At 38.0% G+C, this 27,514-nt stretch overlaps 1 protein-coding gene across 1 annotated transcript in view; it reads left to right on the top strand.

Moving 5' to 3' along the window:
- Positions 1-11,207: 11,207 nt before the first annotated feature.
- The window catches only part of ROS1 (ROS proto-oncogene 1, receptor tyrosine kinase), a 115,088-nt gene continuing 98,781 nt past the window's right edge, over positions 11,208-27,514 (top strand). Inside the window, exons 1-5 of the mRNA XM_039246027.1 lie at positions 11,208-11,330; positions 17,717-17,761; positions 18,874-18,933; positions 20,608-20,634; positions 27,330-27,390. Coding sequence (XP_039101958.1) covers positions 11,208-11,330; positions 17,717-17,761; positions 18,874-18,933; positions 20,608-20,634; positions 27,330-27,390 — 316 coding nt within the window. The remainder of the gene's footprint in view (positions 11,331-17,716; positions 17,762-18,873; positions 18,934-20,607; positions 20,635-27,329; positions 27,391-27,514) is intronic.

Here is a 27,514-nt window from a genome sequence, read left to right as displayed (position 1 = left end):
ATCAATTTCAGGAGGGGACAATGAGAAGGGCTTCTGGCTACGACCATCTATCCTGATGCTCAGCATGGGAGTTGGGAAGGGCAGTACGAAGTCTCAATCTGGTCCTGGGTCATCTTCCACAGGTCAGAAGGAAATCATACAGATCTCACCTGTGAGGCTCCGGGGAGCTCAAGAGATGACTGTTGGAGTTCTAGCTCATAGAGGGGAGAAAACTAAGTAAATAGAAAATTGACCTAAGAACAAGGCAGCAGAGGGAAACTGCTGAAATTGTATTTCAAATAGGACCCAATTTTGGAATTTGTTATTATATTTAACTTTGAAAAATCTCTGTAAAACCCAATGAATTTTTTAAAAAAATAGTGTCACTTAAAAGATTCTTCTAGTTAATAGTTATACTAATAGCTGATCTCTCTCTCATCTCTGTCTCTGTTTGACACACACACACACACACACACAGCGGGCCTAAAAACCACATGAATAACTTTAAAAAGTTTTTAAAGTTTATTTATTTATTTTTGAGGTGGGAGGGGCAGAAAGAGAGGGAGAGAATCCCGAGCAGGCTTCTTACTGTCAGCACAGAGCTCAGTGAGGAGCTCAATCCCACAAACAGAGATCATGACCTGAGCAAAATTAAGAGTCAGACACTTAACTGACTGAGCCACCCAGGTGCCCCTACATGAATGGCTTTTTAATGTATTTTTAAATAAATACTTATTGAACAGGTACTAGTTTTAAGCATATGACACTGGTAATTTTTAAGGTCAAAATATTCAAATATCAGCCATTCCACATGGTTGAACCTATGGTTAAAATTGTTCAAGGAATCAGCAGTGAAAACTCTCCTACTCTCAAGGGATTAATAATTTACTATGGAATGCAACCTTTATACAAATTATTAAAGAGTAATCAGTCAACAAATAACTACAAGTGTGTCGACTCCAAGCAAAACAACAGCAACAACAAACCCACAAAAACAAAAAACAAAACAAAATCATGCAAGGAGCCACAGGCCAGTGCAATGAAGAAACCAAACCCAGTCTCGGGGGTCAGTGAAGGTGCCCCTGGGAAAGTGATATGAGGGATGGGTGGGATAAGTCAGATGGAGACAGGTGTGGGTCTTCTGGGCAGTGAAGACCGATGAGGGAAGACCTATGGTAAAGAGAAGAAACCAGAAGGAGTTCTGGCTGGTTGGAGGGTGAGGTAGGAGAAGGAAAGCAGAGGGAGAGAATTCCAGTAGGTAGACTGAGGAGATCTTTGCTAACACGTACATTTTAGGGATTTTAGACAGGAATGGTCATAAGGTAAACTGAGGCATATTAACAATTTTAAGAGTTTATCGGGGTGAATATAGATTCTAATCAGGCTGTGTGGGGCTGGAAGTGGTTAGGAGCACTCTGCCAACAGGAATTAGGGAAAGTTCTTATGTAGAGAAGGTGTAGAAGCAAAGCAAGGAAATTATTTAATTAAAAAGTTGCTGTAATTGGGAAAGGGCTAATTGGTTGTTCATTCGTGACTGGTTGCCCCTAGGTTTCAATTTCTTAACATTGAGGCATTTATAGGCTTAGGTTCCGGTTTCCTTATTTAAGCAACTAAAGCGTTAGAGCCACTTCAGTCTAATGGCTTCCTTATTTAATTAATTTAACAATCCTAAGGGAAATGGGAAGGCACCAAAGTGGCGTAAGCAGGGGAGCAACTGAGTTTTACACTGCGTATTGGTATAGAATTAGTTACAGCAGACTGTCTTGTCCACATTTCCAAGTGCTGCAATAAGGTCTGAACAGAATGAAGTGTCCAAAGTCTGAACTGGCGTCTGGTGACCCAGGCATCGGGAGTAGAGAACCTGTGCGTCTGGCCTTCCAGACAGACCGTCCACTCCTCGTGAGGGCGGTGCTTGAACAGGGAGGCAGATTTCTCACCACAGCCCTCCCAGCTGGGTCACTTGAGATTCATTTACAGGCTCTCTTGTTCCTCTGAGCAACTCTTACTATTTCGTTTCCAGAGGAACAGATGGAAGTAGAGATTGAGCATGGAGGTGGCATAAGGAAGACATCACAGTTCTCTTGTAACACACTTGAAATAAATTGCTTGGAGTGGATTGCTGGGCTCTTGAGAAGAACCCTGAAAACAACTGGGCCAGGGTTTTGGAGTGAATATTTCAGTGAGAATTCAAGGCAGATGTAAAAGCAACTGGAAAAGCACAATAATGACTACGGGAGTTGGTCTGCTTTGTGCAATCACACTACATGTAATATTAGAACACACCGCCATCTTGGCTGAAGACAGTGCACTGTGGTTGGATAAGAATGTTTAATATCTGGGACAAATCTTACTGGTAAATAACAGCCCTGTGCTCCTGAGGCTTAATTAGGACTCATCCTTCCCATGTGGGTGGAATAAACTACCAGGGAAAATACTGAGTTCTTACTTTGAATTTTTGACATCAGAACTCTTCCCATTTGATACCCATAGTCATCACCCACACACATTTCTGTATCACCTGCAAGATGGAAGTGGAGCAAGGGCTTCATTTTATCTGTTATGATTTTATAGTCTTACTTATTTTTTTAAATATTTTTATTTATTTCTAGGAGAGAGAGAGAGAGACAGCGTGAGCAGGGGAGGGTCAGAGAGAGAGGGAGATAGTCTTACTTTTATTATAGTGTATCAATACTCTTTAGAAGCTCTTGACTAAGAATCAGAATAAGAAACTGGAAAATGTTTTAACACAAACATGATCTCACTTGAAGAAATCTGAAACGAGGTAGGTCCAGTGTTCACTCAATTTTTCACTGCCTTTTATATTAAAACATGTAACAGAGTAATGTGCTAATCTGGCATGAATTTTAAAGTCAAAATTGGAGGTACAAAGAAAACTTGAGCTCACGAGAAGCTCAAAGCTCAAAACTCAAAGCTCAAGTCCTGTGATGGCCATTATCCCCACTTAACTCATTAATTGTGCTTTCCTGTCAGGGTTCTCCCAGGGAAAAGATATAAAAAACACAGGGCATGGAGATCTTGTGGATGTGGTGGTCTAAATTATGTTCTTAAATATATTTTTAGTAGTACTAAGTTATACTATTTAATACATTTAATAATATTTGAGTATATTATATATTATACTAATTGTTATGCTACAATTAATACATTATAAATTATATTTTAGTAATAAAATATTTTTAAAATTCAATTTAAATATAAATAAGAATTAGGAATTTTGATATAATGATTTAAGGATAATAATAATTTAAATAATATTAATTATTTGTTTATTTTTTAAAGTTTTTTTTTTTATATTGACAGAGAGTGAGGGAGAGAGGGAAAGAGAGAGAGAGAATCTCAACTCAAGCAGGCTCCACATTGAGTGCAGAGCACGATGCAGTAGAGCTCGAACTCACAAACCGCCAAATCATGCCCTGAGCTGCAGACACTTTTAACCAACTGAGCCATCCAGGTGCTGCAATAAATATTAATTATTGTAAACGTAAATTATATTATTATAAATCCCCATTTTAGAAGGGGTTTGCAATCGTTTTGCATGTAAAATTTCTTTGTAGCAAAGGATACAATTGGAAACTTTGTCCGACATACTTGTTACAATTCAGATCAGTTGATTTAATGAAGAGCTGCAGATCCTTACTAAATCTGAAGCCATGGTTTCCTGTTTCTTCATCCTCCCTGAGTTTAAACTGTGTATATCATTTTAGTAGTCTTAAGAACTTCTGAAAGAAAGCACTTTGCTCTCAGCTGTAATCTTTACTTGGAAGCGGTCGAAGTACTCTCTTTGAAAATAGTTGAGGAGATTGAGAAACCTTTTGATTATATATAAATAGCTAAAGAAAACAATTTTGTGCAAACCTTCATAATTTGTGAGCAGATACCCTTTTTTATATTAGCAAAGGTAGTTCACCATTCCAATTAAAATAACAATTTTATATCCCACTTAATAATACACAAAATTATGTAGAGTTTACATAATGCTATAATATCTAAACTAGCCACCTGCAAACAGCCCTCTATTCCTGCATACCTGTCCTTGTTCTCTTTAGAATTTATTACCATATAATAACTTAGCACACGTTTTACCCGTGTACATCTGTTTTGTCCTCCTCTGGCCCCAATCCAAATAACGACAAGGATTTTTATCTGTTTAGTTTACTCTTGTCTTCATAGTGCCTTGCAGATTCTTTGGCAAATAGTAGGTACTCAATAACTGTTGAGTATTCATTTAACAAATCATTATGACCATTTTAACTGGAACAACCAGAGTATCTTAAGTGACAAAATTCTTTTTTTTTTTTTTTTAATGTTTTTTTATTTATTTCTAGGAGAGAGAGAGAGAGAGACAGCATGAGCAGGGGAGGGTCAGAGAGAGAGGGAGTCACAGACTGAAACAGGCTCCAGGCTCTGAGCTGGCAGTCAGCACAGAGCCCGACGCGGGGCCCGAACCCACGAACCGCGAGATCATGACCTAAGCGAAAGTCGGACGCTTAACCGACTAAGCCACCCAGGCGCCCCAACAAAATTCTTAAACATGAAGAAATTGATTAAGAACTTACTACGTGGCAGGTACTAAAACTTTGATATTGAATCTGTTATCTGTCTTTCCAGATGAGGATGGAAATGAAGTAACTGCCAAGGTCACTAAACTCACAAGTGTAGCCAGGACTGGATATAGGTGTACATGGGAGTCCTTGTTCTAACTACTGTACGTAATATTTCCAGAAGATAGAAAAAGTGTGGGCTTTGGATCTAGAGACCTAAGGTGGGGAAAGAGAAATAAAGTCCATTGGAACCCAATACCATGTGTACCACCTCATAAACTCTCCGTCTGTGTTAAGGGTCAAGAACCATTTGCTGCTGTACCATGAAGCTCTCTTTACCACTGCAATAATTCTTGAAGCAAGGAAATCTTAAAGATTCCCATTCTTCTCTTTCCTAGGTGAACTTTGATGCATTCTTGGGAAGACATTAAATTTTTTTTTTAATGTTTTATTTTATTTTTGAGAGAGAAAGAGAGAGACAAGAGTATGAGCAGGGGAGGGGCAGAGAGAGAGGGAGACATAGAATCTGAAGCAGGCTCCAGGTTCTGAGCTGTCAGCATAGAGCTGGACACGGGGCTCTAACCCACGAACTATTAGATCATGACCTGAGCCAAAGTTGGACATTGAAACAACTGAGCCACCCAGGCGCGCCAAGGAAGACAGTTTTAAGTCTGAAGTTGGTATTCAAAGCTAATTGGTTTTGTGCTCAGACTGCTTAATCATTCATAAATGGTCAATAATATAAGTGATTTAATTAATTAGTAGTAGAGTTTCCTTTTTTTCTTCCCCAGTCATTGTTTTCTCAGTATCTGGAATAAGGCCAACGTTCAGATTTTTCTAATGTCACTTAATAATTACAACTATAATCATGCATTTCTTAAAATGTGTGATTGCATTAGAAGAAGAAAGTCCTGAGGCTTGGCTCTCATGAGTCAAAGCTCCAGCCTCTCTCCCTTGCCTCCATCTCCCATCAGTTCCCTGCCTTGGTGATCTGCGTGGGTGATTTCCCTGACCTCTGCCCACCATCTGTCCTTGGGCAGTTGTTTTCTTTTCTCAGTCCTGTATTTCCTGCCTGGGGTAAGGGTTTGAAACAGCAGCAACTCTAGCCCGAGAAGATGGTGTCAGTGGTAGGGTGTGGGGGAACGTTGTGCAGGGTCGTTGGTGATGCTGTGTGATAAGGGATCCCTGGGCCTCGACACCCCGGGGCATAGAGAAACTTCAGGAAGAACAAAAGTCGCAGCACTCTTGAGGGAGGAGAACTGTGAAAATCCTCCTCAGACTCTGGCTTCATGACATCCACACGACATCCACATCTGGAGGATGGGAGCAGGGAAAAAGTTTTAGGGGCCTGACTTTGCATTAGAAAACCTGTTTATTACTGAAGCATTTTACTCCAGGGCTGGCTTTAAGTAAAACGTTTAAGCTGTCATCCAATATCTGGTCTGAACCACTGAAAGTGTCTTCCATGAAGACCTAATGTCTTTTAGCCTATGATCAGATTAAAAGGCTTGAAAATACAAGTATTTTGAAATAATTAAATAAAGAGCAAGCGTTAAGGGGCGCCTGGGTGGCTCAGTTGGTTAAGCGTCTGACTTCAGCCTAGGTCATGATCTCACAGTTCCTGAGTTCCAGCCCCACATGGGACTCTGTGCTGACAGCTCAGAGCCTAGAGCCTGCTTCGGATTCTGTCTCCCTCTTTCTCTCTGCCCCTTCCCCACTCATGCTCTGTCTGTCTCTTTCACAAATAAACATTTAAAAAAGTTAAAAAAAAAAAAAAGAGAACAAGGGTTAAGAAGGCACTGGGTGCCTAGGAGGAGTGGGGCGGGGCGGGGGGCGGATATCCTTCATCTATAGACAGCAGGGTCAGGACAAACCCTAGGGGTGTCAGCACCCTGAACACAAATGTGTTCAGCTAGTGCGTGGCGAGAACCAGGGGTCAAGGAGCACACTATTTGTGAAGATGCAAACCTACAGATGTCTGTCCGAAGTTTATGGAACCCCCCGACTCTTGGCAGAAACTCAATAAATGGCAAGTGAATCACAAGTTCAAAAGGAGAAATACAGCCAAAGTTGATTCTCTGCAGCTCTCATCTATGGAATGATTAAATTCTAGTCAATGATAGGATTGAGAACCCAACCTGGTGACACAGGTGAGTCAGCTGTTGAAGGTTCACCTGAGAGAGGTTGAGGGCTGGGGACACAGGGAGTCAGGGGATCAGATGAGGCAGAATGCTGTGAAATGTGTCTAAAGGCTGCAATGGATGTAATACACTCTTACTACAGTGTGTGGCTCATGGACAATATGGGAAATGGAGAAAGTATCAAGAAGACATACTTCTTTTTTTTTTTCATAATTGAGACAGCCTCAGAATACATAATAGAGATTTATATACTTCTTTCTACCTAATATTATGGCATGGATTTCCTTAAACCATAAAAAACTCTTTATAGTGCTGATTTTTCAAATTTTCTTTTCTCTAGTTTCTTCTCTTAATTTATAGTAAAAATACAATGGATGCTAGCTATAACACACAAAATATGTGCTAATCAGCTACTTATTTTCTCAGCAAGGCTTCTGGTCAACAGTAGGCTATTAGTAATTACATTTTGGGGGAGGTAAAAGTTACATGCAGATTTTGGATTGTGGAGGGCTCCGGGTGCCCCTAACTCTCATGCTGTCTCAGGGTCAACTGAACGTGCAGAACTCTGGGCTGATTTTTAATGACTGTTCAATAACTCATACAAAGAAAGAGCAACCACTTAAAAAGCCAGCCTTTTAGAATTTATGGCTTTTGAAAAAGCTCCAGAATGGAAGCAGCAGGGAAAAAGGCTCTGAACCACAATAGTAACAATGATAGCAACAGTAATGAAATCCCCTGAGCACTTGGAGGTAAATAAAAGTTTGAGAAGAACAACAGCAACAACAAAAACAAAAAACAAAAAAACCCCAAAACCAAAAATCAAAACCAAACCAAAACAAAAACCCCAAACCCTCCAAAACAATGAAAACAACTCAGACCCCAAATTATGCCTTTGCATTGTGATTTTATCTTTCATTATAGGAAGCAAAAGGCAGGCACTTATTGATCCTATTTTCATTTCCAAGCCTCAGGCAAGGAATGCAGAGAAAAAGAATGTCAAATAGCTCACTTTTGCATTTTAACTACTGAGGTTCCAGGCTAAAATAAAATTTTAATTTGATAATAATGTAGTAAAATGAAATTGCAGACTAGAAACTGACCTTTGTCTTTTTAGCTTCCATTCCTCTAGGCTGAAACCTTGGTTCTTGAAATTTAAAAGCTGATTATTTAATTTTCTTTCTTTCATTCTGTAGCATCATCCCTTCCCTGAGGCATAAAGATGAGATACACTGGGTGCAAGGAATTTACATGAGAGACAATGACTGTCCCCCATCCCCCTTGCCCCCAAATATCCCCCCAGAGAAATAATGATTGCCCTGGTGATGACCAATGTATACCTTTGGGCCAATTTCAAGTTTCACCTTATGTGCCACGGTGGACCATGATCAGGTTCTAGCAGGCCTGATAAGGAGTAAGGGATGATGGCAGAGGTATGTGCATGAAAAAGAATTTGCTTGTATGGCAAATTCTTAAGGCCTTGAATATTGGCAAGGTCCCTCTTCAGTCTGATAATCTAAAAGGTCATTGTTTGGAACTCCTTTTGATGACTGTACATTTCACTTCCCTGGAGTTATATGATACTGATGGAGTACAATGGAGTTTCAGGATGCACATTCTATATTTTCAATAAATATAATTTTAGAACTCAGATATATTGGATCATATCAAATCAATGCTGTTGCTAATGAATTGTAAAACTCATTCTCATAAAGAAATAGTAGAGAAGTTTGTACTTAATGAAATTCCTCATTCCTCATTCTTTCATTTGTGCTAACTAAAGTTTGGATTGTATTATTTGAGGACTGGTATTATTTTGGCCTTTCAGGGATGCCTTGCTGGCTTAGTGGGTAGAGCATGTGACTCTTGATCTCAGGGTCATGAGTTTGAACCCAAGTTGGGAATAGAAATTACTTTAAAACATAATAAAATGTCTGCCTTTTAAAGTTTTTTTTTTTTTTTTTTTTATTTCTAGGAGAGAGAGAGAGAGACAGCGTGAGCAAGGGAGGGTCAGAGAGAGAGGGAGTCACAGACTGAAATAGGCTCCAGGCTCTGAGCTGACAGTCAGCACAGAGCCCGACACGGGGCTCGAACCCACGAACCGCGAGATCATGACCTAAGCAAAAGTCGGACGCTTAACCGACTAAGCCACCCAGACGCCCCAATGTCTGCCTTTTAGAATGATGCAAATGACTGCCCATTTGGCGGCTGACTGTATTTTCCAAAGTTAGTGCAACAATCTCTTCCATTCTACATGTTCTTCTCAAACCTCGCTACTTTCACATCAAGAGGCGGAGCCTGTTTCCTTCTCCATGATTCTGGGCAGTTTTATGACTCTCTGGCAACCAATAAAATGCAGCAAAGGTAACTATGATTTCTGAAGCTGAATCATAAAAGACAATGCAGCTTAGCATTGGAGCACTTCCACCAAAGCTCCAAGCCACCGCATAAGCTCTCCAGTTGCTTAGAGACCATCATGCTGGAAAGAAGTCCAAATAATTCCATGTGGAGAAATCACCTGGAGAAGATATATGAATTGATTGATCCAGTATTATATTATAGGACTTAGATTGTTTCCAATCTCTTGATGTAAGTAATTCCATAACAAATATCTTTGAACACAGTCCATTTTTCATGAGAGTAACTAAATGCCAGTTAAATTCCAAAAAACAGAATAAGCACAAGATCTTGAAACTGAAGGTTATTTCTTTTTCACCTTCCCCCAATAAAGCTACATCAAGGAAGTATTTAGTGGTCCATTTTGTTAGCGAAGTAAATGTTACAAATATTATTTGTGCTAATATGGCAAAAGACATAGGTACCACCGTAAAGAAGATATCTTTTGTTGGAATGGGGAAATCCCATGGACAAGGAAGTTTATTTTCTGATTTAAGTGTGTATTTTGTGGAAAGATGGCCATTTTCCTCTGACCAAGAGATCAGATAGTTGTATATTCTTTAATCTGCATTCTTTAGAATGGAGAGAATGAACAAAGATCAGGTGGCAGTGTGGAACTTTTTTCAAGACAACAGGCTTTAGGGGTCAATTCTGAAGTCAGTACCATTTGTCTTTATGTTATACAGCAGTTTTGTCAACATTTGCTCAAAGATGTTCAGCTTTAAAAAAAAAACCCATGCATGTATCGCCCACAATGAGAACCTGGTGCCAATAAAAAAAGGTTCGTTACATGAGTATAATTTATGTAAGAAGACATAGTATAGAACTATATGCTAACTAACTTGGATGTAAATTTTAAAAATCAATAAAAAGACACCCGTCAAATTGGATTAGGGCCCAATGCAATACCTCATTTTTTTTTTTTTTTTTTGTTTTTTTTTTTAATTAAAAAAAAGGAAGAAGCAGAGGACATGGAAGTCTGGGGCACCTGGGTAGCCCAATCAGTTAAGTGTCCAGCTTTAGCTCAGGTCATGATCTCACTGCTCCTGAGTTCAAGCCTCATGTCAGGCTCTGTGCTGACAGCTCACAGCCTAGAGCCTGCTTCAGAGTCTGTCTCTGTTTCTCGGCCCCTCCCCTGCTCACGTTTTGTCTGTCTCTCTCAAATATAAGATAAAACATAAAAAAAATTTTTTTAAAAGGCATGGAAGTTGATTTGATACCTAAGTCATAAGAAAAAACAGCAAACACAAAACTATCTGGCCTTAATGATTTAACCCCCAGCAATCTAAAAAGTAGCTCTCCAGAATGACTCACTTCTGTACCTTGCAGATATCAAATTCTTAATTTTATCTTGATGTCAGGCTAATTGAAATTTGTACAATATTTCCTTTTCAAGACAGCTACACTTGTACATATTTTAGACAGTGGCTAGTTTCAGCTCTCTGTCTCAATAGCCTTGATAAGGGAGTATTTTAGTTAATATGTAGTGAAGTTCTCAAAGTGTGCTAACACACTTCCTTGTCTTTAACTCACCTTCAGAGTATTTGTCTATTAATTTCAGCTTTATTTGCTTTTTAATTTCAAAATATGTATTTCAAAGGGTTCTGTTTTTCCCCTCTGCAGCATCGTTTGATTCTATTTTTCTGATAGTTCTTTATTATAATAGTGTTACTGTTTGCTAAAGCATAGATGGTCAAAATCCAGTTTCCTGCATAGCTGAAGTGAAGTGGTGGATGTGAAGTGAAGTGGTGGATGACCTGAAGTGTTCCAGTTTGAGATTGCGCACATGTCACACTCTTGCTGAAATGCAGTTTGCGTTTTCTACGTTGTTTACTTCCTATTTGAAGCGCACTTCTAAGCTCTAACCTTTAGACAGTGGTGACTTTCTTTGTGAGAGTAAAAGGAAATGAAATTATGAAATAGCTGCTCTGTGAATGTTACAAGCTATCTAGGATTCAAAGGTCTAAAGTAAAAGGTCTAAATATTATTTTAAAAGGCAAAGATATTCTAACATGTCAAAAAAATACCCCAAAAGTCCACCAGCTACTCTTTCAACTGAAAGCTAAAGAATTGATGCAGTGAAATGGAGAAAACGAAAAGCACATCATCTAAAACCGCCATTGGTGACGTGATGAAGAATATTTGCTGGCTTCTTCTGAGACTTGTCAATTTTGTGACCCTTGGCTGTGTATGGATTTCTGTGGTACGGTGTACAGTTTTAAACAGCTGCCTCAAGTCATGTGTAACTAACCTGGTAAGTTTTGCTGGTCTAATATTTGTCTTTGCAGGATCTGTAACATGGAAAATTCAGCTCCTTACAAATGAGTGAGTTATTTTCTCTTTATGAGACATATTCTCATAAGAAGTGGTAGCAAGGCAAGAAAGATTCTATAGAAGGTAGGGGAGCTATTTTAGTTCTCTATCTGTTCATAGGTGTGTGTGTGTGTGTGTGTGTGTGTGTGTGTGTGTGTGTGTGTGAGGGGGCATAAGACTTGGGTTAGAGAGGCTTAAATACAATAAATTTTGCATGTTTTAAAAGTATCAATTTAAATTCATTTATTACAGAACCATTTCTGTTTGTCTCGAAGCAAGAAATAGGTTTGGCCACAGGGTAATGCCTACCAGCTACAGACAGCGGTACTATTTATATTGTTGATGGATGGTGGCATCAGGAGGATGCCCAAGGAAGCAGATACAGCTGCCATATAGAGCAACGTTTTATTTGAAAAGCAAGAATTGTTTTAAATTCCTTTACCTCTATATGTGCATTTGTAATTTTTTCAGTAATGAGATTTTGGTTAGAAAATTGATGTTTTCTTTCTCATTTCTGGGTGTCGCTTTATATAAATTGTTTCGTATCTTTCAGTTATTGTGACTTAGATGTGCTTAAAACAGCCACTGAATCAACTGTAAAAATTAAATACATCTTAGCCCCAGAAAGATGCACTCTTCATACCTAAAGATAAAGGAAATAGCAAGATAGCTTACAGGTCATACTACTTATACTCCTACTTATTAGAATAATAAAAGTACCAAATACAGTACTCATTGTCATGTTAAAGTTGGAGATAGGAGTCTGTGGCAGATACAAAAGATATTTATTTGTGTTGCACTCTTCTGGCTTAATTTAAACTATAGTTTAAAACACTACCGAAGCTAAGTATGGATAGTAGCACTTTTTAGAGAAGTTTGGTATTTTATATAATTCATTGTTGAGGACTTCATTGCCATTAATGTATAATTGTATGCGTTAGGTTTTTACAGTTGTCATCCAAACTTAAAAATGGAAGAATAAGACTATTAAATGTTTTCTTTACTAAAAAAAAATTAAACATTTTCTTCCCTGATTATAATAAGAACATAAATTCATTGTAAAGTATTTATAAGATAGAGAAAAAATAGAGAATAAAGAAAAAAGTATTCTTTCTTCTAATATGTATGTAATTTTACATACAGCTGGGCACTCACCTTTTTAATTTAAAATTACATTGTAAGTTTTTGCTATATCCTGAAAGGTTTTTTTTAATCCTGAAAGTTTTCATGGGAACAAGATCTTTAATGTATTTAGAATATTTCCATCCGATAAAGTTACCACCATCATTTGTAAATTTCCCCATACTATCAAAACTGATGTTGGTTGTTCCCATTACTGTAGTCTCCAGTTTATTTTATTTTAGTTTGTTTAATTTTTTAGTTAAGTTTCATTTTTTCTTGTCTCTGTGTGGGTTCCTTGGTCTCAGGCAGTAGGAGTGGGCAGTTTGTTCCGTTGCATGGCCTTCCGATCACCACCTACAGACAAAGGCACAGCTGATGTGGTGGTGGCCACAAGAGACATGGTCTGCCAATTTCACTGGTGACTGTAAGAAATATTCTCCATCTGGGCCTCCCACATAGGGCCCGGAGCGACAAATCCTAGGTGAATGAACAGTGAATATGTAGCCATGGATCAGGGGAAAGGATATGGAAAATGCTTGAGTTTATTATACTGTTTGAATTTTTTTTGTGTTCCATTGTTTTAGCCTGGACATTTGCTGTGAAGGCAATTCTTTATTTCACCGAGTGGTTCTTGATACTGAGGCATCTTTGCTTTTTAAAAAGAAACACGAAGTCTTGTCCACAAGAATGTTAGAATTTCTGTCCATAAATGCACAAATCATAGTTCTATGCTTGAACATGAGTATTTTACATCAATTGAGGGATCTGTAAGTGCTAGCTGAATGTATTAACTGATTTGATATTTTTGAATTATATGTGCCTGCACCATAGAGAACAAAAAATAATTAATGTTCTTCAGAATACTAGTATAATGAGATCCTTTATATAGAGAGACAAAACAGATTCATGGTCAAATAACTTATGGAAATGCTTTTGCCAGCTTTTTGTAGATTCATAGACCACAATAACATATGAGTGGATTCATTTAATCATAGTTTTTGGATCTTTTTTGGCAACAAAACCTTTTTTTTTTTTTTTTTTTTTTGAGTATCAAGTCCCAACAACTGAGGAATGGGTGTTGAGAAATGCTCTTAGAAGCATCAACTCAATTCGATAAAAGATTGTTAGAAACAATAGAGTTCAGAAGGTTATCCTGCTTAAAAAAGCACAAACATCAATACCTGTCTTGTATTTCAATATAAAACTTTATAACAAGATAATAGAAGAAAACCAGAATCCAAACATTCCATAAAATATCCAGAAATCAGCACCATTTGTATTGGCATAGGAATGGGCAGACCAGGACAACAGAATAGTCTAGAAATTGAATCAGGCACATAAGGGTGAGGGGAATATGATAAAGATGGCAATTCAGACCAAAGTGGAGCTATTTATTTAGAACAAAAAAATAATACCTTCTTTCAGTAGGTGAATGGATAGGTAAATTGTGGCACATCTAGACAATGAAATATTATTCAGAGCTAAAAAGAAATGAACTATCAGGCCATGAAAAGACATAGAAGAAACTTCAAAGCATATACTAAGTAAAAGAAGCCAACCTGAAAAGGCTACTTACTTACTGTATGATTCCAATTACAGGACATTTTTACAAAGGCAAAACTGTGGAAGCAATGAAAAGATCAGTGGTTGCCAGAAATGGGTTAGTATGTGGTAGGAGGGGGGGATGAATAGAGCACCGAGGAATAGTGAAAATACTCTGTGTGATACAGTGATAGATATAAGTTACACATATTTGTCCAAACACACAGAATATACAAATCCACGAGGGGGCTCTAAGGCACACTATGGACTTGGGGTGATTATATTGTGTCCATGTAGATTTAATCTTAGTAAAAAGTGTATTATTCTGGTCAGTGATGTTGATAATGGGGGAGACTATGCATGTGCGGGAGCAGAACGTATTTGGGAAATCTCCATACCTTAATCTCAATTATGCTGTAATTCTAAAACTACTCTAAGAAAATAAAGTCTTTTAAAAAAGGTTTAAAGAAATTTTTAAAAAGCTAGCTCCTTGCAATACTGGCAGATTCAAAATAGATTTCAGGAGGTATTAAAAAATAGTGTGCTTTAAAGAAGTACTGTGATTTAAATATACACAAATGACAAAAAGAAAACAAAAGAGGACTTTACCCCATAGAAATATTAGCATAAATTATGAAATGATATTTCTACAATCTTGAAGTGGGAATGCCTTGGGAAGCCTGATTCAAAAATATGGAATCCCTAAGAGAAATTATTAATAATTTGACAACTTAGAAACTTAAATTACATGACAATAAGCAGAATGCAACAAAAACAAAGTCAAAAGATAGAAAAAGTATCACACAAGAAGTAGAATTTTACCAACCCTTCTATATACAAAAGTATTTAAAAGAAGTTTAGAAGCTGAAAAGTTTAGTAAAGAAGAAACAGAAATGGCTAACATGCATGTGATAGATGTTCAACCTCACAGCAACTACAGAAGTGCAAAACGATCAACTTTTCTTTCATTATGTTGGCAAAGATAAGAACATTTATAGTTGGCAAGGTTCGGGTAAACCAGCACTCCCGTGTACACTTGCACAAGAAATGTATCTGAGATATATCTGCAAAAAGCTGTTTACAACATGTTTGCACATAATACTACCACTAGATTTCCAAGTTCATGGTACTGTACTATTATAGTTAATACATTATTATTTGAGTCCTCACAGAGTTTTGTGAACTAAATATTATCTTACTTATGTTTCTGATGAGAATACTAAATTTAGACAGCACAGGTAACTGAAAATCTCTCATCACAAGCAAGTCGTATATGGGACTAAAATGCAGACTCTTCTGCTCTGTTTCATTTATCAGGGTCGAAAGTATGGAAATGGAATTAGTTCCAGCTAAGGTGGGTAGGACAGACAAGGCTGTGCCAAGAAGTAGGTACGGGTTAAGGAGATTTGAGATCCAGGACTGGGATTGCGTGTTTTAAGCAGATCATTGGAATAGGTGGAGCTAAGGTAAACTGGTGAGGATCCCAACTGCGAAGTGAGGAATGTGAATTTGGTGAAGATTACAGAAGATGTTGTGCTTTGGTTAAGAGCACAGGCTCTGGAGACAACTCTCAGATCTCTAAATCTTAACTCCTGGGCAATTTTCTAGACCTCCTTGTGGCTGTATAATGGATTTGTATAATGGAGTTAATAATAATGCTTACCTAATAGGGCTGTTGAGATGTTGAATTAGATTTAGTGTAAAACACCTTGTAGAATGCCTGGAACATAGGAACCACTCACTGAATGGTGGCTGTAATAATGATGATGAGGAGGGGGGTGGAGAATGCCATGAGATTAGGGAAGAGTGTTGACAAAATCTGCTTTAGCAGAACCCTGTAAACCTGACTCATGAGGCTACCTTGCCCAAGGTTGCTTGAGGGGCTCTCCATTCAGCCTGTTAAATTTAATCTTGACTCAGTACTGTTACAGTATGACTTTATGGTCTCCAAGAAACATCTCTGTTAGCCTATTGTTTAAAATGAATGGAGAGGGGCTCCTGACTGGCTCGGTCAGTGGAACGTGGGACTCTTGATTTTGGGGTTGTGAACTCAAGCCCCATATTGGGTGTAGAGATTACTTAAAAATAAAAACTTTAAAAAAAAGATAAAATAAATGGAATGGAGAAACTACCCAGCATCCACCCTGTTGTTTTATGAACTAACAGATTTTTGAAGGGATATGAACTGAACAAATTCAGTTGCAAACTGACTCTTACATTTGATTTTATATGATTGTGGTTCAGTCATCTAAAGGAGAATCAAAAGCTTCATTTTGAAACAAAGTGGAAACAATGTACTATTGTGCACATGGTTGCAAAAATAAAGATATTGTTCTTACTCTCTAAGTACTTATTATGTAAAAAACAAAACATGTTAAGCATAAGGGGTTAGGGAACGGAAGTTAGAGGAATCTTCATTCACACATCAAATGAGAGTGGAAAAGGCAACATTGGTTCTTTGGTTCCTGGGTCTGATTACTTCTCAAGTAAACCCCCACAATGCTAGGTCACGAGATGAGACTTCCAAGAGACAGGACTTCTGGAGCATTTGGGTGGAATAGGCCATCTTGAATTTACGGGTTTGTTCTTCCATATGTATTCATTGAACATCTCTTATCACTCTGGACTGTTATAGGTACTAAGCAGAGTGAAGAGCAAAATGAATGGTGTTCATGTGGATGGGGAGAGAGTACTCAGTGAGCTTAGTGATAAACAGATCTTCTCTTTCCTCTGAAAATCGTAGGCTATTCAGAAAACCACAAGAGATGCTTAAACCACATACAAGGCCCCTTTGGATTTTCTATCATCTCCTGAAACATATCTTGCTTGTAGGGCTGGGGCAGCCAAGGATAGATGGTATGCTCTTCACTGGATTAATTGTCTTTTCAATTCAATGGTTCAAATCCAGCAACTTTTCAGGGGAGGTTCTGAACAATATAGAGGTACTAGGAGTATTCACTTAGTTATCCTCTGGTCATAATTCTAAATCAGTCAGTGAGGCAGGTTGACAATTAGACATGTCCAAAGAATACTATTTGGGCACATACCTGATTATCATAGGCCTAATGTCGCCATCCTTTGTAAGCCTTTCTATTTACCAAGGACTCTACTCATGTGATGACCAGGGAAAGGATGAACAATTTATAGATTTTTTTCCCCCTTAGTTTCTATTTCTTTTATTTTACCCCAGCACAAAAAGTTCTTAACAGTTGTGAAAATATAAGAAAAAAAGAGTAATCTGATATTTTGCTATATGTAAAATTCTAAATTTGTATTTCTTCTCTATGCTTAGTAAGACTGCTTTAAAAATATCTGAACATAATTCACCTTAAGCCTATGAGTCCTTTGACTTGATGAATCGACTAAAGTCACAGGCTTATTTAATGTCAGAGTCTATCCTTTGCCCTTAACTACTCCTTAGAGTTGCACCCCCACTCCCACCTTTATCATTTTTACAGAATTCTCAGACATTCCATGTTATAATTTGCACTGGCATTTTACTTGATTTCATGACTGATTTAATGACTTTAAAACATTGTACTTTCTACTAGAAAGTGTGGAGGAGGCAACACTATTCCAGGAAGCTTTTTAGAAAAAAGGTGTGGTAGTTGTACTGAACACAATACTGATAGCTGGTTTTTATTATCTCCTTCTTCACTTCAGGGCAGGCAGCTTGACATTGGTACGCCATATAATCTGAGTGAACTGGTGAGTAATTGCTTCCATTGTCAGGAAGTTTATAGTGTTTGCATTGATAAAAATGGGACAATGGTCAGGTTTTATTACAATAAAAATAATCCCTAAGTAAAGTCTCATTTATTATTCCTTGATGGAGGAAACTCAGTTGAAAATAGTGAGAAATCTGAATTATAGAATATTCAAAAAATGAACTCAGTCACAGTGTGTTGAAGAGGAAAGAACACAGGATTAATCCAACTCTGTGATTTTGATTCTACATTGCTGTGTGGCCTTGGACAAATACTTAATATTTCTGAGACTTAGTTTCATTATGTGCTATCTGAGAGGTTTGGATTAGATGATCTCCAGTGTTTCCTATAACAATTACACTTAGGGTGTTATTACTTTCCTGAACCTGTATCCATTTATTCAACAGTGTTTAGTGACTCAAAATATAAACATGAACAGACTTCCCAACCACTGTTGACCTATTTGGGTTTTGATATGCTGTTTTCTGGTTGAGTTCCTAGTTTTGAGTTTTGCTTGTTTTTTGTTTTTAATTTTTAAAGTTTATTTATTTATTTAGAGAGAGAGAGAGAGAGCCAGAACATGAGTAGGTTAGAGGCAGAGAGAGAAGGAGAGAGAATTCCAAGCAGGCTCTGCGTTGACAGCCCTGATGTGCAGCTTGAACTCACAAACCATGAGATCGTGACCTGAGTGAAAACCAAGAGTCAGATGCTTGATGGACTCAGTCATCCAGGCGCCCCTGAATTTTGCCTGTTGTCTGAGGACATGGCAAGGGCCCACGATATGCTCGATTCCATGTTGTCCAGGACTTTCCATGCTGCCAGCCACCCAGTGGACAGTGTGCTTCCTGAAGGTTGGGTGCTCTCTGGCTTCTAGGCCTGACCATCAACCTGTACTCAGCAGCCCTGCTATGCTGTAATGATTCACACCAAGCCCTGCTCTGCCTGTAGATAGGAGGACTCTGCTTAGATCCAAAGGTCTTCATCCTTCTGAGGCCACAGATTCCTGGGTAGATATGTATTTCTCAAATACTCTTTGTTACTCAGTTGCCCTATCAGGTGACAAGAAAAAGTCACACTTCTTTAGTCACCATCATCTCTAATGATCTCTTGCAGTGCATCCAAGGATGTCATTTTTGGAACTCTGTAGATCAGGACAACTGTGCTTTGAAGTGTGTAAGTATTAATTATGTTTCTGTGTTGATGCTAATATTTCCTTCAATAGAAAAGTCATCTAAGAGGATTCCCATCTGAATTTCCATTGGCTTTCAATTAGTTTGCTTGACTCTAAAGAAAAAGTAAGGTAGCCTGAGTGATACATAATTCAAGATAAACGTTATTAATGCAAATAGAGACCAAGGGAGGTTAATGCAAACCATGGAACCCAGGAATGCCCAATTGCTCCAAAGCATAAAGGCCTTTTAGTAGAATATCAGGCATTTGTTAAATTTCCTAGTCTTATGCGTCTCAAACTGTAAAGTACAATTATCTAAGGATCTTGTTAAAGTGCAGATTCTGATTCTGTAGGTCTTGGGTGGGACATGAGATTCTATACTTGGAACTTGCTCCCAGGTGATGTGATGCTGGTAGTCCTTGGGTTACACTTGGATAGCAAGGCCCTAGATTATGTTCAAAGTTTCTCTGCAGGGAACATGGCAGCAACCTACTCCAGGGGTCACAGCCCCTACGTTCACTTCACTCTATGTAGAAAATACATCCCTAAATACTTGATATTTAATTTATCCCAGCTTTGCCATTTAGTGTATAGCTAGGTAAGGTACTTAACCTCTTGATACTTTACTTTTCTCACCAATAAAATAGGATAATAATAGAATCTCCTTCCTAAGGATAATGCCTGATACACTGTAATTACTCTGATCTAATGAATAAGATTTTTGTTAATTAAAAGTAGGTTCATTCCTTTATTCAGATTGTTCAGGTTGGAGGTTAAATCATGATAATTTGGGGTTCATTTTAATATTGTTTTCTATTAATCAGTGAAACTATATCATTGAGATTTAAATAAGGATATTAACTTTTCCTTACAAATGGTGCTCATAACTTTTCCTGTATGGCGTGTCCTCACAGGTCACTATTATGGGAGCTCTCACATTTGTGTGCCCCATAGAACGGGAGTTACCGAAAGGTGGAGCAGGTGCAACATGGATTTTGGAACTATTACACATTCTAAAAACACTCTTGCCTTTCTTTGGAACCACTTTTACAAATTTCAGCTAAGATCATTATTTGTCTAGTATGTGTTGGTTATCCTTTGCTCTGACATATAAACCTGTCAGAGTGGGTGTCTCTCCTTCTGGTTCACACTGTGTCTACTGCACAGAACACAGTGGGGGCACTTAGCAGGTGCTCAGAGAGCACTTGCTGAATGAATGAATGGGGAGTATCATTTGTTGCTGGGAACAGTCCAGGAAATAGAGTGGGCACTGGAGCAGCCAGTCTGTGCAGAGGAACATACTGGCCTTTGCTAGCCAGAGCTATGGGTGGTTTTCTTTTCAGATTCTGTCTCCACTGGGCTTCGCCAACACCTCTTCATTCTCTACGCTGGTCCATCACAGATTACCTCTTAGTTGCCTGGGATTTTCTAGTAGACATCAGACTTCACCATTTTCCTGGTGATACAAACATGACTTTTATAGCTGTTCGTACAGTGTGGCCTGCCTGGATGGAAAGCCCAGCTCTGGGCTTCATGATTTTGATTGTTTTTATTGGTTATTCGTCAATGGTGGGGCAAGAAATTAATTTGAAAGAAATATATAGCAAAGTGTCATTAAAATTATTTATAACTCTAAGGTTGTTGAGTAGTTTTCTTTTTCTTTTTTTTTCATGCAGAACGATACCTATGCCACTGTTTGTGAGGTGAGTTGGCAATCACAATGATGTCATTGAACCCCATGTCTTTATCTCTTATATTTAAAAAGCTATTAAAATAAGAATGAAGAAACTGGGGCATCTGGGTAACTTGGTAAGTTATGTGGTTAAGTGTCAGACTCTTGATTTTGGCTCAAGTCATGATTTCACAGTTTCATGAGTTTGAGGCCTGTTTAGGACTCTGTGTAGCAATCGGGTAGAGTTTGCTTGGGACTCTTCCTCTCTCCACCTCTCTGACTCTCCCTGCTTGCATTCTCTCTGTCACTCTCAAAATCAATAAATACATTTAAGAGAGAGAGAGAGAGAGAGAGAGAGAGAGGCACCTGGGTGGCTCAGTCAAGTTAAGTGTCTGACTTCGGCCTCAGCTGAAGTCATGATCTCCTGGTCCATGAGTTTGAGCCCTGCATTTGGCTCTTTGCTGTCAGCACAGAGCCTGCTTCAGATCCTCTGTCCCGCTGTCTCTTTCCCACTTCCCTGCTCGCTCTCTCTGGAAAAAAAAAAAAAAAAAAAAAAGAGTGAAGAAGGCTTAGTAATTCTCACAGCACAGAAATGCTCACCTGGATTGCTATAAAATAGGGTGTAAAAATGACTGTAAGACTTCATTTTTGACACAAATATTTGCTGTTTTATATACCTGTGTGCATTTATGTGTGTATATGTATACACACATTCACATATATGCATATATCTAATCTGATAGGACAGTTTCTAATTCTGGGAGTCTGGTGGGGAGGGGGTGGGTGGGGGAGAGGGGAAAGTACACATCTAGGGATACCCTTACCTCTGCTGATTTCATCTTCTTCCCCATAAATCACAGTGGTCTGTCATTAAATACAGAATATTAAAAAAGAACACTGTAGTTGCAGTTTTCTTCCTTGTTCAACAAACTCCTTTGACAACACTTTAAAGCACAGCTTTGTAAATATTTTATTATTTTGTTTTTTCCCCTGCTATGATATCAGGGGACTTCGTGCTGATGCTGGCTGTTCGGGTCTCTTCTCAGCATATTGCCTGCTCCCCCTGCCCATGCTGGTCCCTCCCCTGCATTGGATTTTCTCTTCCTTTTCAGAAAGACCATAGAGATTTTGATTGCTTCCTACTTGGTCTTCCTCAACTGTTATGGATTCTATGGCCCTCAGGATTAGTTTTAGGTTGACAATAGATGTTTATGAAGAAAATGCATTATTTCTCAGTTTAAAATTTATGTTGTATTCTACTTAAATGTCCTTGAAACCAGAGAACAGAACTATTTTATTCTGCCTGGGAAAGAAGTATAAATTATCATCTATTAGTAAAATAGAAAAATGTCTTAACCAGAGAATAAAAAGAAAAAAGAAAAAAAGTTACACTGTAACATATTCTCAATAGTCTGTGCTTACTCTGCACTTAAAGTGATTTTTTCCTTGGGAATAGATGGAGGGGTCAGGGTTGGCTAAGATGTGATAAAACAGAGCGAAGAATTCACTCCATATGTTAAAAAAAAAATAATTATAGGTCTTTCCTGATTGAGATTTTAGAAAACATACACAAAAACTGCCTGAGAATCTTTTTATGTGATTAAAATAAAATTACCTCCCCATCTCCCAAAACCATCCCTGGGAAGACCGTGTCAAGAAAGGTAGAAAGAGTTCAAGCCTCTCAAGTCCTGAAATAGCCCAGGACTGGATTTCTAATGCTGTAGTTCCCTGGCAATAATTGTGCTGCCCAGTTCTCTGTGTTTATATAATGTATGCTTTTCTCACAGTGTTACTCTGTTCTTTTCTATTAATACTTTGCTATTTTACACTTAAAACATTTTTTTAAATGTTTTTTTTATTTCTAGGAGAGAGAGAGAGAGACAGCGTGAGCAGGGGAGGGTCAGAGAGAGAGGGAGTCACAGACTCTGAAACAGGCTCCAGGCTCTGAGCTGGCAGTCAGCACAGAGCCCGATGCGGGGCTCGAACCCACGAACCGTGGGATCATGACCTAAGTGAAAGTCAGATGCTTAACTGACTAAGCCACCCAGGCGCCCCCACTTAAAACATTTTTTAATGTTTATTTTTAAGAGAGAAAGACAGAGAGACAGAGGGGCAGAGAGGGGCAGAGAGAGAGGAAGACACAGAATCTGAAGCAGGCTCCAGGCTGCGAGCTGTCAGCACAGAGCCCGACGTGGGGCTTGAACCCATGAACCATGAGATGATGACCTGAGCTGAAGTCAGCTGCTGAACCGACTGAGCCACCCAGGCGCCCCAATACTTTGCTATTTTACACTTTAAATAAAGTAGAAATGAATAGCAGTACATGCTTTATAGACCTGGAGATTGAGATAGGTATGCGGATAGATACTTTAACTCAGCTACCCACACCTTCAAGAAATCAAACTTCAACCATTAATGCTTCAACCAAGGAAGGTGGGAATTTCTGCACATGTTCCTTAGAAGAAATAGTCTTGGAAGTGTTAGCTTAGCAACGTTTAAGTCGGAAAATGATGTTAGCCAGTGAGATGGCTTATCCCTGATAATTAAAAACATGAATTAGATCATATTGTTCCTAAAAGCCTTTTAATGGCTTTGCGTTGCCATTTGAGAAAAATCCCAGCTTTTGTCCTTAAGACCTAGGGGAGCTGAGCTCCTTGAACTCACTTAGGTCTTGCCCCAGGGTCATCTCTGCATGGTTCTTTCTCAAGACCCTGATGAGACAGCCTTCCTGCCCAGTCAGGCCTTATGCATTTGACTTGCTTTATTTTCTTCATAGCACTTTTCATTATCTGAATTTTATTTTGTTTTATTTTAATTTTTAAGGATTCTTTTTTCTTTCATAAGTCTATTGAAAGAGAGAGAGAGAGAGAGAACAAGCTGGGGAGGGGCAGAGAGAGAGGGAGACAGAGGATCCAAAGTGGGCTCTGTGCTGAGAGCAGACAGACCGATGCGGGGCTTGAACTCAGGAACTGGGAGTTCATGACCTGAGCCCAAGTTAGATGCTTAACCAACTGAACCACTGAAGCTTCTCTGAATGTGTTTTATTTAAAAGAATTTTTTTCTGTTGTTGCCTGTCCTCTTCTAAGAGAATGTACATTCCATGAAGGTAGGGAACTTACTGGTCTTGCTCATTGCCCAATCCTTCCAGCCTAAACCAGTGCTTGGCACATACAAAACATGTACTCAGGAAACATGTTTGAATGAATGAATGTCTTTTTAGGAAAAGAGGTCACAATTCATATGGAGAGGCTGTACTAGGGGCATCCCAGAAGCGTGGTGGGTATATTCTCCTTGTGCTACAGGAGTAAGAAAAGGCATTGGCATCACATGAGCCAGTCTGATAACACAGGAGTGGAGCCAGAGGGATAATGAGAAAGGTGGTTTTACTACTATGGGAGAAACGGGAATATGCACTAAAACAGAGCCAGCAGGTTGCTGTAGCCCGTGGGAAGCATGAACTTGGCTTCTGCAGTGGGAATGTTAGCTCAGTAGCCTGGAGTACACTGTATAAATGCCCCATTCATGGGCTCTGGGCTCAGATTCTGTGAATTCCTTCAATCCAAAACCTTTAGATTCTTTCTAGACAATTTGAGCACTGGATAATGTCATTCGAAGTCCAATGTTAGATAACAGACACACACACACACACACACACACACACACACACACACAATCTAATTTATAGTGTTGCATCCACTTGATGTAACATTTAAACTCCTTAGAGCACAAACTTCCAGTTTTATAATTAACAAGTTCTGGAGAGCTAAGTATAGCATGGTGATTATAGCTAATAATACGGCATTATATACCTGAATGTTGCCAAGAAAGTAGATCTTACATGTTCTCACCACAGAAAAGAAATTGTTGTTATGTGATGAGATGGAGATGTTAGCAAATGCTATAGAGGTAATCATTTTGCAACATATAAATGTATCAGATCAATACGTTGTACACCTTAAACTTAACACAATTTATGTGTCAATTATGTCTAAATAAAGCTGAACAAAATGCAAGGCTCACAAAGTAACAAAACATTTTTTAAACTCCTAGATAGATCAAAATCTTATTTATGCATTTCTCCCTGAAAAAAAATCAGGAAAAATAAGCCCCAAATTTACTGGATAGTGAGTACTGGCTATATTTCCAAATAAACATTATTTCATCTCCTTTCTTCTTCTCCGGTAACTTCTTGGAAAAAATTTCCATGTTACATGATAATTTTGTTGCCATATGGTATATTTATTCTCCACAAGTAATGAACATGTTGAATGTATTTTACTGAAACCTGCAATAAGGATGTGAAAAGTATACTAAACCCTTAAGTTAAATAATCCTGAGACCAGACTGAGGTATTTAAATTAATCCTTAACTAAGCAAACCCGAACTTATCAGCCTGTACTTCCTTTGAGTACCCAGGTCAAACATTGTGCAGCTAGTGTTTGTAAATTACCTGGGATATTTAGGGCAAATGTATTGTGTCATGGTTACCACTATCACCATGAGAAACAATAGCTTGTTGTCCTAGGTATCATAATTGCAAATTGACTGAGAGCAGGAAGATGGATCTTGATTGTGTTATAGTCTTAACAATTTGTGCCTTTTCTCCAAGAGTTTTTTCCCTTCCTTTCTTTTCTTTTCTTTCTTTTTTTTCTTTCTTCCTTCTTTCCTCCTTCTCCCTCCCGCTTCCCTCCTTCTTTCTTTCTCTTCTCTCTCTCTCTTTCTTTCTTTCATGCTAATGTATCTTAATAATTGCAGGAAATTTGTGTCTCAGTTATAAAAATGTTTACTCTTTTCGGTTAATGAAGTAAAATATTAATCATTGTTAGCTTTTGTAGATCTTAAAATTTAACATTACTGTTTTTTTTTTAAAAAATTACATTTTTTAATTTAAATTAAAGTTAGTTCATAGATAATACAATAATTGTTTCAGGAGTAGAATTTGGTGATTCATCACTTACATTAAATAACACCCAGTGCTCATCCTATCTATTATCTGGAAATAAATAATTATAACATAGGAGTATATGGTGTATACTTTCTATGATATGGAAAGCGATACACATTATTCAGTGAGTAACCCTGTGTCATGTGACTAAAAATACTTGTTAATGGAATTGGTAAATATATTTTTATTATTTTTAATATTTATTTATTTATTTAAACCCAAGTTAGTTAACATATGGTGTAATAATAATTTCAGAAGTAGAATTTAGTGATTCATCATTTACATGTTACACCTAGTACTTATAACAAGTGCCTTCATTAATACCCATCACCCATCCAGTCCATTCCCCTACCCAACGCCCTTCCAGCAACCCTCAGTTTGTTCTCTGTGTTTAAGAGTCTCATATGGTTTGTCTCCCTCTGTTTTTATTTTATTTTTCCTTCCCTTCTCCTATGTTCATCTGTTTTGTTTCTTAAATTCCACATGAGTAAAATCATATGATATTTGCTTTTCTCTGACTGACTTTTTTTGCTTAACATAATACATTGTAATTCTATCCATATTGCTGCAAATGGCAAGATTTCATTCTTTATGATTGTTAGTAATATTCCATTGTGTGTATATATATATACATATATATAAACACACCATATCTTCTTTATTCATCAGCCTATGGACATTTGAACTCTTTCCATACTTTGGCTATTGTTGATAGCACTGCTATAAACATTGGGGCATGTGTCCCTTCAAATCAGCACTCCTGTATCCTTTGGATAAATACCTAGTGGTGCAATTGCTGAGTCATAGGGTAGCTCTGTTTTTAATTTTTTGAGGAATCTCCATACTGTTCTCCATACAGTTTGCATTCCCACCAACTGTGCAAAAGGGCTCCCCTTTCTCCACATCTTTGCCAACATCTATTGTTTCCTGGGTTGTGAATTTTAGCCATTCTGTCAGGTGGTTTTGATTTGCATTTCCCTGATGACGAGTGATGTTGAGCATCTTCTGCTGTGTCTGTTAGCCATCTGGATGTCTTTGGAAAAGTTCTTTAACATTGGTATTAACATATTCATTAAAATGTTCAAGTTATTAAGAAAAGTAGTCAGTTTTTAATTTTTCAAGGAAAATATGGGTATATAAAATAAATAGGCACCATTTTAGGCTAAAGTTTAAAGTGATTAACTAACTAACCTTTGACCAAAATGGCAAACATAATTGTATTGTTGGACTCTGTTTTTTTTCCCACTGTGAGGTGCCGTTTATTATAGGATCATGAAATCAATTTGGTGAATAAAGAGTCACAACAAACAAAATGGGAGAATAGAATAGAACAGAACAGAACATACATGAGTGCATCACAGGTATGGGGTTTCTTAATGAGATAAACTTGTTCTAAAATCAGACTGTAGTGACGGTTGCCCAATTCTATGAATATACAAAAAACCCCACTGAACTGTGTGCTTTAAACGGCTGAATTTTATGGCTATGAAATATATCTCAATAAAACTGTTTAAAAAGGAAAAAAAAGTAAGTACTGTTTCAAGATTTTCTTCCCCAAAATGTCTGTGTGTGCTGAGTTGTTTTCTTAAAATGTGTTTTGGAATTTGGGACATGGTCAAAAAAGTTTGAAAGGTGCTGTTCTATTTCCATACTGCAGTTGAAATAATTGATATACAGGAATACTTATACACCAGGCATTCCAATTTCACAATTTAGTTGAAATGTATCAACAAAACCAGTATTTGGGCTGCACTGACTGGTACGCTCCCTGTTTCCCATAGCGAGAATCATGTGAGGTCGGCTGCAGCAGTGCTGAAGGTGCATACGAGGAGGAAGTGCTGGGTAAGTAGACATGTGCAACTGTTACTGGAAATAATCAACACCACACTAGGGAGGGTTCTTATGTAAGGAGAATGAACCACCTTCTAAAATATTTAGGCTCCTGGGGTGTCTGGATGGCTCAGTC

Source organism: Hyaena hyaena, unplaced genomic scaffold, assembly GCF_003009895.1.
Source record: "Hyaena hyaena isolate Hyena2069 unplaced genomic scaffold, ASM300989v1 scaffold_279, whole genome shotgun sequence".
NCBI lineage: Eukaryota > Metazoa > Chordata > Mammalia > Carnivora > Hyaenidae > Hyaena > Hyaena hyaena.
Note: the sequence above shows the minus strand (reverse complement) of the source record. Positions and strands in the feature narration are given on the sequence as shown.